We start from the raw sequence: 13,888 nt of genomic DNA, 5'->3' as shown, positions 1-13,888 counted from the left end.
TTTCACTTGGAATTTAAATATGTACTATATAAGTTAGGAAGAATAATTCAGGATCATTCTCTTTGTCATTTTTTACATGTTTATTTCTTCTAGTTCATATATGCACTTGAACAGATTTTTAAAAGATAACCTGCAACTAATTTAATTTATATCTGGGTGCCTATTCCAAATGTATCTAGTAAGAAAACTTGCCTTAAAATTAGTAGCTACAGTAAGTCAAAAGCTTATTTGATATTCATTAGGAAAAATGAAAGAAACAAAGGAGGAACCATGTGATTTGAAGTAAGTTTTGAGAGTATATATTAAAAGAAATTGGGTCTTCTATTGCTCTGCAGCTTTGGCCTTTATATGTGGTTGCACATCAAAATAAACTGGCAGGGGGAGGTGAACTTGTTATTGATTACAAGTTCTTGAGCCCCTCATAAGAACAACTGAATCATAATCTCCAGGGGTGGGATCTAGGAATCTGTATTTAAAAAAAATATGTTTGGGAACATTGTCTGCAGAAGGCCATAGGAAATGTTTATGTAAAAGACTGTATGTGTTTATACTAACAGAAAATAATTTCAGAATCTTAAAAATATCAATTATATATTCAATTATGTGATACTAGTATGCAACAAAATCTTAAATAAATATGGTTTTTTGGTCTACATGGAGATTTTAGCTACTCTTTCAAAAATTAAGGTTCAAAAACAAATACCAACCACTGACTACATTCCCTCTATGGCATCTTATTACTTACAGCAGTTTTCTGAAATAGGAAATAAGGTCACATGTCAGAATAGCCTATTGGCCTTTTCTAAACTCATCACAAAAACATCCAAACTCTGGCCTGCTATCTGAATTCGATACTTGCCCTTCTCCAGTTTTCAGTACGCTGGTCCTCAGGACAAACTCCCAACATGGCAATTGAAGCCCGTATATCTTTCCAGCTTCTCTGGGTAATAGTCTATATATAGACTCTGATCAAACCAAGGAAGTCGACTTTCAATGCCCCAGATTCACCATGTCCTTGCATGCCTTAGTGCATGTTCACTGCCTGGCAGGCACTTCTTCCCTCATCAGCCTAGTAAACTCTCAGTCATTCTTTTAGGCTCACCTCAAACATCATTACATCAGGGGAGTTATTTTCAGTCTCTGAAATCATTTTCAGTCTCTCTTCATGGAGTTCAATGCTTTCCCACTGTATCCCCAACAGGACCTTGTACACACCTCTATTTTAGCATTGGCATGTGACTATGATTATTGGCAGTCTCCATATCTCACTTATATGCCCAGGTTTTATCACACATTTTTGGCATGGAGTAGGGGCTTTGTTCATGTTTGTGCAAGGGGTTAATAACATTAGTTGTCATTTGTCCCATGAGTAACATATGCCAGGCACCATGCTAAGTGTTCTACCAGCATCTCATTTAATCCTTATGAAGTTTAGCAAGAAGTAAGGATTATTCACATTTTAGATATAACAGAGAGTTAATCCTAAGAAATATTAACAACTTGCCAGAGGTCACACAACTAGTTGGTGGCAGACCTAGAATTTGAAAACAGCGTTTTTCTGACCCTAAGGACAGTGTTCTTAAATGTGACACCATAGTGCTTCTCTGCAAGGGCTCAGATTGTAATTGACTGCTAATAGCAAGTTCTCTTTGATGTTTTCTACCCAAACACCCTCATAGCTAGAACATGAAGGGGAGATGAATGCTGTTTTAATCACTAGAATGTTCCAAAACCCAGTTCAGGCATGTACGTGCATGTACACGTGCACACATACATGAATATTGAATGAATGGCAAAGCACACGTGTATATGTATATACATACACATACACGTATGTGTATATATACACACACACGTATGTGTATATATACACACACACGTGTGTATATATATACGTGTGTGTATATATACATATATGTGTGCGTATATATGTGTATATATACACACATACGTATACATATGTCAGATTGTCATAACTGGAATGCTTAGTTTGCAAAATTGCCTAAAAAAAGGTTGAAAAAAATATTAACCACATCAATGAAAAGTCACCAGAATAAAAAAGGAAGTCCCCTTTAATGAAAACCTTACAAAATTATCCCAAATTACACGTGATTTTTAATGGACTACAGCCACTCTTCTGTATTTCTATTTTATTTCTTGGACAAGAAGAAAATATATTTATGCAAAGGGTAGTTAGCATTTCCAACCACTAACACATGGCCTGTAAAAAAAAAAAAAAAAAATTTTCTGTTGTGCAATAGCCCTCTGTTGAGCAGCAATAATGTACAATGTGTTAGTTTCCTGTTCCTTTACTAGAGCCTTCCCTTTCACTCACTGCCCAGACTAGTTATTCCTTGGATATAAAGTTATAATACTGAGTTTCAATCTACTTCCAAAAATGTTTAGGCCTGTCTTAAGAAAGAATCATAGCAGTTTGCTAATAAGCAGAAATGCACTGCCAGTTGAGGATGTTGTCACAAGTGACTAAAAAACATATAAATCAATCTGTGACCAAGGAAGAAACAATACATTTCTTATGTGTCCAAAACATTATGGTTGGGATCACAGCTGTAAGATGTTGGACCGTCATCAAGAGAATAATGTCAAACACTGAACTTCTGGATGATTTCCACAAAAATAACATTTTGCTTGGGGTCAGTAGTTTTTATGGAACTTTGGAATGGTTTTCGCTGACAATTTTTTCAAGTTGAACTCAAACACCTCCAAAATGCTCCTCAATATGGAAATATTATGTAATCCAACCTTTGCAGCCATCTCCTTCTGAAAACTAAGCACATAGCATGAAAACTAGTATTTTTCCCTTTCTGTTTGTACAGTTTTATAAAATTTAAATTATGCTACGTGTTCAGAAAGGTAAACTTACTCTTCAGTTTTCCCTGTTTGGTTATTATATTCAAGTCAGCACATCAAATGTGTACTCATTAAATCCAGCATGGAAAGAAGGCCCTGATCCCTTCTGTAGAAACCTTATCAACCCAGCAAAATTCTTTTCAGTGAAAAGAATAATGGAATCGAGTAATCAGAATATAAGTAGTTCGGCTTAGGCCTAATAGTTGACTCTAATGTTGTTTGTTCCTTTCTGTATGTCTGAAACAATTTGCTTCACCCTTGGATGAATTCTGATTTTTGTTAATTGTCCTTTTAGATTCCAGAATTTGAAGGTATATTGTGCTAAACCCAACAAGGAAAGCTTTCATAATGTAACTGGAAGGTTTTATAAATACAATCTCATGACAAAGCTAGATGTGGCATAAAATCATTAATCCAAGGAGACCGTATTGGCGTTGTATACCTATGCAGTATTAGTAATACCACTCCCTAGGATTCTGTAACCAGAGCCCAAGGAAAGGAAAGCCAAACCACTGAATTCAGTATTTGCAGCCTACTTTGGGACATGAAAATATTTTGGTTCTCGCTTGCAAACAATTTCTTCAAAATATTTTTGTCAAAAGTGACTTATTTTAGAAAGTCTAATTTCAAATTTTAAATGGCCCAGTATGTGGGATCCATATTCAGAATTTGTCATACCTCAGGGAATAGTTGATTCCTAGTTTTTGTTTACTATAATATTGATTTGAATCTAAGTAATTTCTCATTGGGATATGTTTGTTTATGGATGTTACTAAAACCATGCCCTCAGACTACACTGTAGACTGCATATGTAAAAGGTGTACACGATAACAAAGCATCCAATTAATTCACTATTTAGAAATAAATAAAAGTAATCATCCAATTTAGTGCCAGGTTTATCTACTTTGATCAAATTATTCTCTTCTTTTAAAACTCCCAGCAGTTCTCCAATGCCGACAGAATAAAATCCAGTTCTTCAAGTGGCTCCCTGTTGGCTACAATAATACCTTTTCTCATCCAAACCTTTAAAGTCATGTTGATTCCACTTTTAAAAATTTCTCCTCTCATAATGTGAATCTCAGTTAAATCTATGCTTCAAACCCAGCTCCAGGTCAGGGGCCTGCATGAAATCCAGTATACATGCGATAAATATGTACTCATTTGCTGGATAGAGACTCAACCTGCCCTGGTAGCTTGTACCAGAGGGTTATTGATCAGTTATAGTCATCATTACCCTGCAAGTAGAGAAATTACAATCCAAATTAATTTCAACATACAAATATTTGTGTTAAAATACAATTATCTTGTTATTCATCCTAAATTATTATTTCTGCATTTGTTATGCAAATAAGTCCTCTTCTCTTAGATAGCAGGCAAATATCTTGACAAATTATAACTATGTAACTGCTACTTGGAAAAACATTAAATACAAAATGGTGCCTTAAAAATAGGAGCCAGATAAAAAAATCTCTCCTTTTTTTTTTTTTTTTTTTTTTTTTTTTTGAGATAGAATCTCCCTCTCTTGCTCAGGCTGGAGTGCAGTGGCACTGTCAGGGCTCACTCTCACTGTGGCCTTGACTTCCCAGGCTCAAGCAATTCTCCTACCTCAACCTTCTGCATAGCGGGGACATGGGCATGCACCACCATGCCTCATTGATTTTTTAAATTTTTTGTAAAGATAAGGTCTCACCATGTTTCCCAGACTGGTCTTGAACTCTTGGGCTCAAGCAATCCTCCCACCTCACTCTCCCAAAGACCTGGGATTACAGGGGTAAGCCACCATGCCCGACCAAAATATACATTTGAATAAATGTTTTCAACAGCAAGAAATCTGTCTAAAACTTTCCATGAAACATGCATAAATAACTACCATGTAAAATAAGTTCCAAACTTAGAAGAACAAAACTATTTGGATTTCAAACTGTCATATGTTAGTTGCCTTATTATATCATATATGTGCTTCACATTTACATTGTTTGGAATACACCACGGACTTAATAATGGTTGAATTATTTAAATAGTAGATATTTAACATCTATCATTATGATATATAATCTAAGGGAAATTTAAGTCTTTTTTAATTTAATTTTTTAAAAAATAGAACATAATTGAATGTAATTTTTAAAAGACTATCCTTTCATTTCAGGAAAAAAAGGAAGGGAGAGGAAAAGAAAAAAACCTAATAAAGGAGAAAGTAAAGAAGCAATACCTGACAGCAAAGGTCTGGAATCCAGCAAAGAAACCCCAGAGCAACGAGAAAACAAACAGCAGCAGAAGAAGCGAAAAGTCCAAGATAAACAACAGAAATCGGTATCAGTCAGCACTGTACACTAGAGGGTTCCATGAGATTATTGTAGACTCATGATGCTGCTATCTCAACCAGATGCCCAGGACAGGTGCTCTAGCCATTAGGAACACAAATGGACGTGTCAGTTATTGCTCTGTCTAAACAACATTCCCAGTAGTTGCTATATTCTTCATACAAGCATAGTTAACAACAAAGAGCCAAAAGTTCAAAGAAGGGATACTTTCAGATGGTTGTCTTATGTGCTTCTCTGCATTTTTAGAAGACAAGAAATTTTTGTACATATTATCAGTAGGCTATAAGATGTAACAGCGTAATGATGACATCTGGAGAAGAAACATCTTTTCCTTATAAAAATGTGTTTTCAAGCTGTTGTTTTAAGAAGCAAAAGATAATTCTGCAAATTCAAAGACACACTATCCCTTCAAAACAAATAGGAGATCAGGGAAGAGAAACATCCTTCAAAGGACAGTGTTGTTTTGACCGGGAGATCTAGAGAATGCTCAGAATTAGGGCCTGGCATTTGGAATCATAGGATTTATCATCACAGAAACAACTGTTTTAAGATTAGTTCCATCACCCTCATCATGTATTTTTGTGAGAAACACAAGAGTGCATACCAGAATTGAATATACCATATGGGATTGGAGAAAGACAAAATGTGGAAGAAATCATAGAGCTGGAGACTACTTTTGTGCTTTACAAAACTGTGAAGGATTGTGGTCACCTGGAACAGGTCTCCAATCTATGTTAGCACTATGTGGTTCAGCCTCTGTTACCCCTTGGATTATATAATATCAACCTGTAAACATGTGCCTGTAACTTACTTCCAAAAACAAAATCATACTTATTAGAAGAAAATTCTGATTTTATAGAAAACAAAAAATAGAGCAAGGAGAATATAACATGTTTGCAAAGTCATGTGTTTTCTTTCTGAATGAGGGAAAAACAATTTTATTACCTGCTTAATTGTCCACCTGGAACTAAAAGGGATACTACTTTCTAACAAGGTATATCTAGTAGGGAAGAAAGCCACCACAATAAATATATTTGTTAATAGTTTTTAAAGTTTTGTTCCCTTTGTTTTATTGTTTGTTTTATTGAGAAATTCTTATTCTTAGAGACTCATGAATTAAGAAAGAGAATTCTGCTAACTCAGAGAACCTGGTTCCTATTCAATTCAGAATATATTACATTTCTCAGTAATATTTGTTTTTTGAATCCACCTTTATCTGAGCCTATGGAGATTTACTTATAGGGTACTAGGAGATATTTATTCCACTTTCTTATTTTAATCAACATTCTAATTATAGACACATGGGCCTCACTAACTGATTTCACTGCTCCCCCTTTATTGCTTAGAAATGAGCATCATTTCTTGTATGTCAGATCCCCCTGAATCTTCAACATTTAGTCTTTTCTTCTCTATATTTTCTATCTGTGGATCTCTTTAGGGGATTGAAGTCACCCTAGCTGAAGGCCTCACCAGTGTTTCACAGAGGACACAGCCCACCCCTTGCAGGAGGAGGTACCTCTGAGCGTGCAGCACAGAATTTCATGACCCACCTTAACCTTCCTGTTGTCATGGAAGGATGCACGGCTGCTCTGCCCACCGTGATTCCTAGCCCTCTCAAGATCACTGCTTTCTGACGAATTTGCAATGGCTCTGGCTTCTGGCTGTCTATTTCCGGGCACCCTTTCTCTACCAATTGTACAGTTCATGTAGTCTGCTTGGCTTAATTGATTTTCCACTTCTCTCTTCCTCTTCCAAGATATAAACCTTTTAAATGATTTATTCCTGTTTCTTATTCTGATGTTTCTTTCTTGTCCCTATGAGATAAGTGTTTCAACTCACTAGATCTATTCCCAATGTATAAAATAATTCTAACTCCATTTTCAGCTAAAACATATATTACCAAGAAGAAACAAACTTTATCCTACAGAATGATGTTAGGTAGAAATATGTCCCCAGGTTTGAGACCTTTCGGATGATTTCATATACCATCTTTCTTCTGAGTGTTACCCAGTCAAGTATAAGTAGCCAAATTATTTTTGCACATCTTTCTATGTTTCTCATGTTTCCATTTATTCAACAAGCACTCACTGGGAAGGTCTGCACCTGCATAGGCAATGCTGGAAAAAGGGTTAAGTAAACCAGGACATGACAATGGTGGCAAATTACTATCTGGTCTTCCCATGTGTTTGACTCAAAGTTGTTACCCTGTGGTCCTTCTGACAATGGCTGAAGGTCTAAATCCTTGATGCAAAACTTAAATAAAAGTATAATTATTACAAAGGAAAAAGAAATAAAAGCTAACATTCATCTTCATACATTGGATGAAATATAAATGAAGAAAAAAATAACATCAATTTTAACTGTAATTCTCCACCCACCAGTAACAGATCCTTAAGACTATAGAATCATATAGTATTCAAACCAGCAGCCTTCTCAAATTTGAGCAAAAACTCTTTATCAACCTATGGTAAAGTTCCTACACTAGTCACAGAAGGTGTTAACTTTCTACTCTGATTCTGTCTCCATAATGGGTAAACTGTTGATAGTTTACCTCATCAACAGATGGTCGGTAAATTATTGATTTGAAGAATCGAGAGAGTGCAGCAACATAAATCTGTTAATGTCTGATCCGAGCTCCTGCCTTATTCTCCAAATTCGGCTTCATAATTAAGTGAAGGCCTCATTTCTATCCTCAGATTTAGGTTCTAGTAGCAGTTGCGTAACCACTGGTGAGTCACTTAACTTCTCTGGGTCCCCATTTCTCATGTGCAACAAGAAAGAGGAGGACTGGAGATGATCACTGTAGTTCCAGACAAGGGAAGATTTACACTTTGTTTACTGCAAGGTGATGTCCCTGAGTCCTCATTAGTGACTGTGTCCTTTGGAAGTTATCCCAACCCTGCTTTTCTCAAAAGTGAAAATGTATAAGCTCTCAGAGGAGACAAATTTAACTCTGCTTCTCTAATGTTATTGAATTAAAAGCTGTTCACATTAGTGGTTATTAAAATATTGAAATAAATAACACTGGGAAGAAAAAGAATATATATATACAGCTAATGACAAGAATAGATATTCATCCTCACAAAAGGAGACAGTAAAGAAAATGGAAAGTGCACTGGTGCTAGCATTAGACAGCTTGTGTTAATGTCTCAATTCCTCTACTAACTAGTTGCAGCTTGTGTGACCTTGGGCACATTGTTTGATCTCTCAGAGCCTCCATCCCACATCTGCAAAATGGAAGTGGCATCATCTCTTTTGCAAGGTAGTTATGAGAATTAAAATGTTCTTCACTCAATACAATAATAAATATTTTGTATATAAATAAATATCAGTTAAAAGTTTTTGACTAATTCTACAAGTCAGACACATAAATAAATTTTATTTCTTCATTCATATGTGATAGTGTCCATAAAAATGTACATGCATGATAATTTCAAGGAATAAGTATATATATGAGAATCATAGAAATGAAATGAGTACTATTAACTAGTAATTAAAATGTAATTTTGTCTTGAGTCTTCTTAAAATTAGGAAACTATTTAAAGTACATTTTTTATAAATGGGCATAAATAAAGACAGTATTATTTTCCATGGATATATTTTCATAGCAGAGGAACTAACTAGATTCTTTCTCAATACAACTGCAACTATTTCTGGTCAAATTCATGGTTGATCTGTTACAAACAGGGTGTAACTTCTTGTAATGCAAAGATAATTTGTCTGGAATTCATCCTCCACTGAAAAAGTAAGATTAAACAAGTATCATGGTCAAATCAATTGAGATTTTTTCCAAATTTAAGCAATAACATTTCATCTTACTAACATAGTAGATTATTGTAACTTTATTTTAAATGTTCTTAGAAAAAGAAAAACAAAACAAAACAAATGACTGTACCTCCTTTATATTGCCCACTTACCCTCTGACTATATTATATTATGTAATTATCCCAAAAGCCCTGTAAGGGAGTCATTGATGTCCTTGTTTTGCAAAAGAGGAAATTGAGGCACAGAGAAGTGTCTAAAGTCACACAACTAGCAACGTGTGAGTTTGGAAGTGACACTCAGCTCTGGCTGACTCCAAAACCCACTTTCCTTCTCCTTCATCATAACCTCTAATGTCATATGTATTATTAGTTCCAAGATTGCCCATGATGTGCAATAGTGAAGTATTTCCTCATGATCTAAAACTATTATCCCCCATTAAGAAGCCTGAGAAGTCAAGTTCTAGAGGCCTCAACCCGGGATAAGACTTAACTCTGAATCTGAACTGGAAATGTGACTGTGTGTGTGTGTGGTGGGTGGTCGCGGGGTGGGGGGCGGGGTGCGATGGTGAGAGAGAGAGAGAGAGAGAGCTGTAAGAAGACTATGGGCTGGCTGGATGTGGGGTTTGCGGGGAACAGTGTATTGGGGGACGCAAGTGCATTGGTAGGCAAGAGGAATAAAAAGGAGAAATGGGAAATATGTACTATCAGAAAAGGACCAAAGTTCAGAAAGAGAACAGCAAGTCTGGCTCCTCGGGAAGCCTTTGATTGTTACAGCCCTTTATGTGCGTGGAGCAGCCCTCAGTTCAGTTCTTTTCTGGTATAAGCAGGCTATTTACCAGCACGATCATCTTTCCCCTCAGTCCTTGTTCAGAATTGCAATGATCCAGGAAGAAACAGCAATAGATCTTCTTCACTGTTGGAACTACCAAAACAACTTTCTTCAGAAGATACTTCATTTTCTCCCAGCTACTTTCAGACATTCAATATCAGGATTTTAATTGTCACACACCTTTTCTTGCCCATACTGGCTCTCAAGTAATTCTGAGGCTAACATATCCATCACATACACAGGCACAAAAAATGAAAGAAGAAACAAAGAAAGGGAGGAAGAAACATAGGAGAGACGGAGGGAGGGGGGAGGCAAGAAAGCAAAAATAGTTATCATTTTTATTCATAGTCCTTAAAATACAGTGGCAACACAACTCCAACTAGTGGAAATATTTCATTAATTGGAAAATTGGCTACATAATAATTTCAAAAGACATAATTACATGACCACAAAATAATCTGACATATAAACAGTTTGTAAACTGTTACAGTTACACTTCTATATCTATAGCTGTGTGCAATGAAAATTGTTGTTCAATATGATGTCAAGGCAATCCAATATATTGAATCACCTACAAAAGATTAAGTTTTATTTTTAAAAAGAAAACTGGCAGATACATATTAGAAAAGTTTCTAAACAAGGTTAAATAATAACTTTACCAAAGTGTTCTGGCTGAGATTTAATCGAAGTATTCACTTTTGTACTATTAGCATCAGTTACTATTTTAGCTGCTCCAAATTTCTATCACAAATGAATTTCAAGCAAGAGCCAGATTTTTTCAACAAATGTAACAACTTCTTAAACATTTTAAAGAGGAATCTACCTTTATACTCAAATCTAAAATAATCAAATGCATTTTAAGTGCTTTGAAATTGTAAAGCACAATAAATATATAAGCTACGACTGTTGCTAGCCAGTCCCTAGCTACATCAACAGTTTGACATTCCTTTCCCCATTGCTCACACTGCTGCCCACACTGGAGATTTCGGTCTTAGAGGAAATTATCTATATTCTTCCCCAAAAGGAGTCAATAAAAGCATGTGATGAGACTATGTATTTGAGAATGCAACAATGTAGCCCTTCCTTACTAGAAGGGAGTGAGGACATACTTTACTTCCTTCTAGTATATCTGCATTTTTTTTTTCTGTAGCTGCTGGCAATGGAGCTATATTAAACACAGAACTGGAGGTGCGACTTTACTTTGTACACTGTGTGATACCCAAATACAATAAAATAAACTATCACTAAATGTTGAATCTTGAACTGGAGACATTTCTGAGTCAGTTAACGCTTCCACATACAGTCTCCCCAGAACACGCACATTCCAGGTTGGTCCCAATCTCCCAAGAGGTAGAAAATTCAGTGAAAACTCAGTCTACTATCTGGCTATGATGATCTCAAGATTTGAAAAAAAGTAAAAAGAATTCTGATCCCAAAAAGAAAGGGACCCTTATTTTCATCCTTACAGCTACTCATGACATATACTGCCCCTCCACATGCCAAAAATGAGTGCCATGCCCCGAGGCACTGTGCTGTCCCTGACAGCAGTCGTTCCATCCTTTTGACTTTCTTCCCTACTTCCGTTCTACACTTCACTTATTTATGTTTTTTGATTGACTAGTTTGGGAAAGAAAATAAACCCTACCTAATTATGTAAAATTTAACCTAGGAATAAACTGGAGAAGACATAATTTAATAAATTCCTCTAAATATAGAGCTATGGAAAGATTATTATTTACACTTCTTTTTGTTTTTTTTTTTTTTCTTTTTTTTTTTTTTTTTTATTTTGAGATGGAGTCTCGCTCTGTCGCCCAGGCTGGAGTGCAGTGGCGTGATCTCAGCTCACTGCAAGCTCCGCCTCCCGGGTTCACGCCATTCTCCTGCCTCAGCCTCCTAAGTAGCTGGGACTACAGGCGCCTGCCACCTCACCCGGCTAATTTTTTGTATTTTTGGTAGAGACTGGGTTTCACCGTGTTACCAGGATGGTCTGGATCTCCTGACCCCGTGATCCGCCCGCCTCGGCCTCCCAAAGTGCTGGAATTACAGGCGTGAGCCACCGTGTCCAGCCCCATTTACACTTCTTAAAAGAAGTTTAATAACAATAAAAATAAACTAGAAAACAAAAATAAAAACACTTTGTGTTTCACATACAAGAGATTTTCCTCATGTGGTAACTATTTAGAAGAAGGTCCTATTTATCACTAAGTTCACCCTTACTGATCTTTTTCCCATAGTAAAAAAATGATTATGACTCACTTTATGAACACACCAAATGGTACAGGAAAATAGATTTTAGTTTTATCCAAACCAGCAGTGAGAATAATTTATGATTCCAAAAAAGACATAGACATGCAGAGTCAATTTAGGAAAGTGAGTCAGTTTCATGCAAATAAGTTCTAGCTTTCCTGATTACCAGTCTTCTTTTAATGTTGGAGTTTCAGGGTAGGAGGGGGGCGGGGGAAATGAATTATTGTGGTAAACCAACATTTCCACTTGTTAACTGTGGAATATTTAAAGGATAGTTTAATATGTACATGTGAAAGGGTCAAGAGAATAGAGTTTTATTTGAATATCCAGATGATCCAATTAAATCCAAAATGGTATTATTAATAGAACAGAAGAGATCATTAGAATGTGCTGTTCTAGTATCTCTAAAATTCTCAAATTTATTATGAGAATTATCCTTTCCACAATTGTCAAAATAGATTGTTTGGCCATAAGCATCCTTGCAGGCCTAAGCAATTTGAAATTCAGGGCCTATATCAGTTTCCTTGCCTATACCCCTTTCACCCCCAAAAGAAACCAGTCAATTAGATAATGGATAAATTAACAGTATATTGACAAGCAAAGTATAATTAGAAATTAATAAGCTTAAAGAGAAATGACTGTGTGAAAAAAAATCACTTGTTTCAGGTTTAATGTAGTCACTTTGGGACAGGAATATAAAACATGGAACATGAAAATAGCAGATGCCCTTTCCATCCATTAATAAAATATCTTTTAAATAAATAAATAATCAATCAACCTATCAAGTCCACCATTAGGAAATTAGCAACAGTGCTTTGCTGTACCAGTACAGCTACCAGATTAGAGAACCTTCATATGTATAGGTAACAAAACATTCTCCTAAAATTTTCTATCAGGTTTCTATATGGAGGTTCAAGGCCTTGTGTTATTTTGTAATAACTGATATACTAAGCCTAGCATCCACAATAAATGTTGATGTTTTCCATTCTGTAAAAATGATATGAAAACATATTAGTGCTTTTATAGTTATGTAACTTTGTATGTTTTGATACCAAAAAAGTTCCAGAAAATGTGAAATACAGATGGTTATCTAAGTATAGCTTCACAGAGATTGAGTGATTTAATTATCAATTTGAAAGAAAACTTCTTTATCTGTAACAACAATCATAACTGAACTACTTAACTGGTTAGCAAAATTAATGTCTTGATCTGCCACTCAAGCAGTATTTAGTCATTATTTTCAAATGACTCAAATTGAATAAATTAAACTATACCTTTGAGGATCATTTTAACTGGAGAAGTAGCCAATTATAAGGACTAGCCACAGGCAGTGTTTACAAAAAGTCTCTTTAAGAGGTGTAAGATTATTTCAGATCCACAAAGAAAAAGCGGCAGATGGTCCTGCTTTGCCCTTGTATCACTTGAAACATACAAGACTTGAATATTAAGTTAAAAGTGTATTGAGAATACTTCAGAAAACAAATGTATGCCCAAATCACTCCTTAAAGCATGGGAAGAAAAATAATACTAAAGTGGAGGAAAATAATTAAAAGTGGAATGCCCTATATATTCTAATTTGCAAGATGAAGCTTCACTCTTCCTGCAAAATACTACATTGCGGATATGAAGACGCCACACCAGTCCTAACCAAAACATGTCCTCAGCCCTTCTCCAGCCTTCACCAGATATCACATTGCCAGCTACTCTTTTGTCATGTTCTTGCACTTCCGTAAACTGGATTTCCCATCAGAGTGTTAGTACACTCTGATGAACTCAACAAAGCAGAGGTAAGAAAAAACAATTTTAAAAATGTTGTTTTTATATTATGAAGCAATATTTCAAATAAATGTTATTCA

General features: G+C 35.6%; 1 protein-coding gene and 1 long non-coding RNA gene across 5 annotated transcripts in view; one reads left to right on the top strand and one right to left on the bottom strand.

The window, feature by feature from the left end:
• RSPO3 (R-spondin 3) overlaps positions 1-6,244 on the top strand; it is a 76,473-nt gene extending 70,229 nt beyond the window's left edge. The window contains exon 5 of the mRNA XM_009206151.2: positions 5,018-6,244. Coding sequence (XP_009204415.1) covers positions 5,018-5,205 — 188 coding nt within the window. The 3' untranslated portion in view covers positions 5,206-6,244. The remainder of the gene's footprint in view (positions 1-5,017) is intronic.
• Positions 1-13,888, bottom strand: part of LOC103884047 — a 111,405-nt gene that overhangs the window by 68,429 nt on the left and 29,088 nt on the right. The gene's annotated exons all lie outside the window — the stretch shown is intronic.

The sequence above is a fragment of the Papio anubis genome, chromosome 6, assembly GCF_008728515.1.
Source record: "Papio anubis isolate 15944 chromosome 6, Panubis1.0, whole genome shotgun sequence".
Taxonomy (NCBI): domain Eukaryota; kingdom Metazoa; phylum Chordata; class Mammalia; order Primates; family Cercopithecidae; genus Papio; species Papio anubis.
Note: the sequence above shows the minus strand (reverse complement) of the source record. Positions and strands in the feature narration are given on the sequence as shown.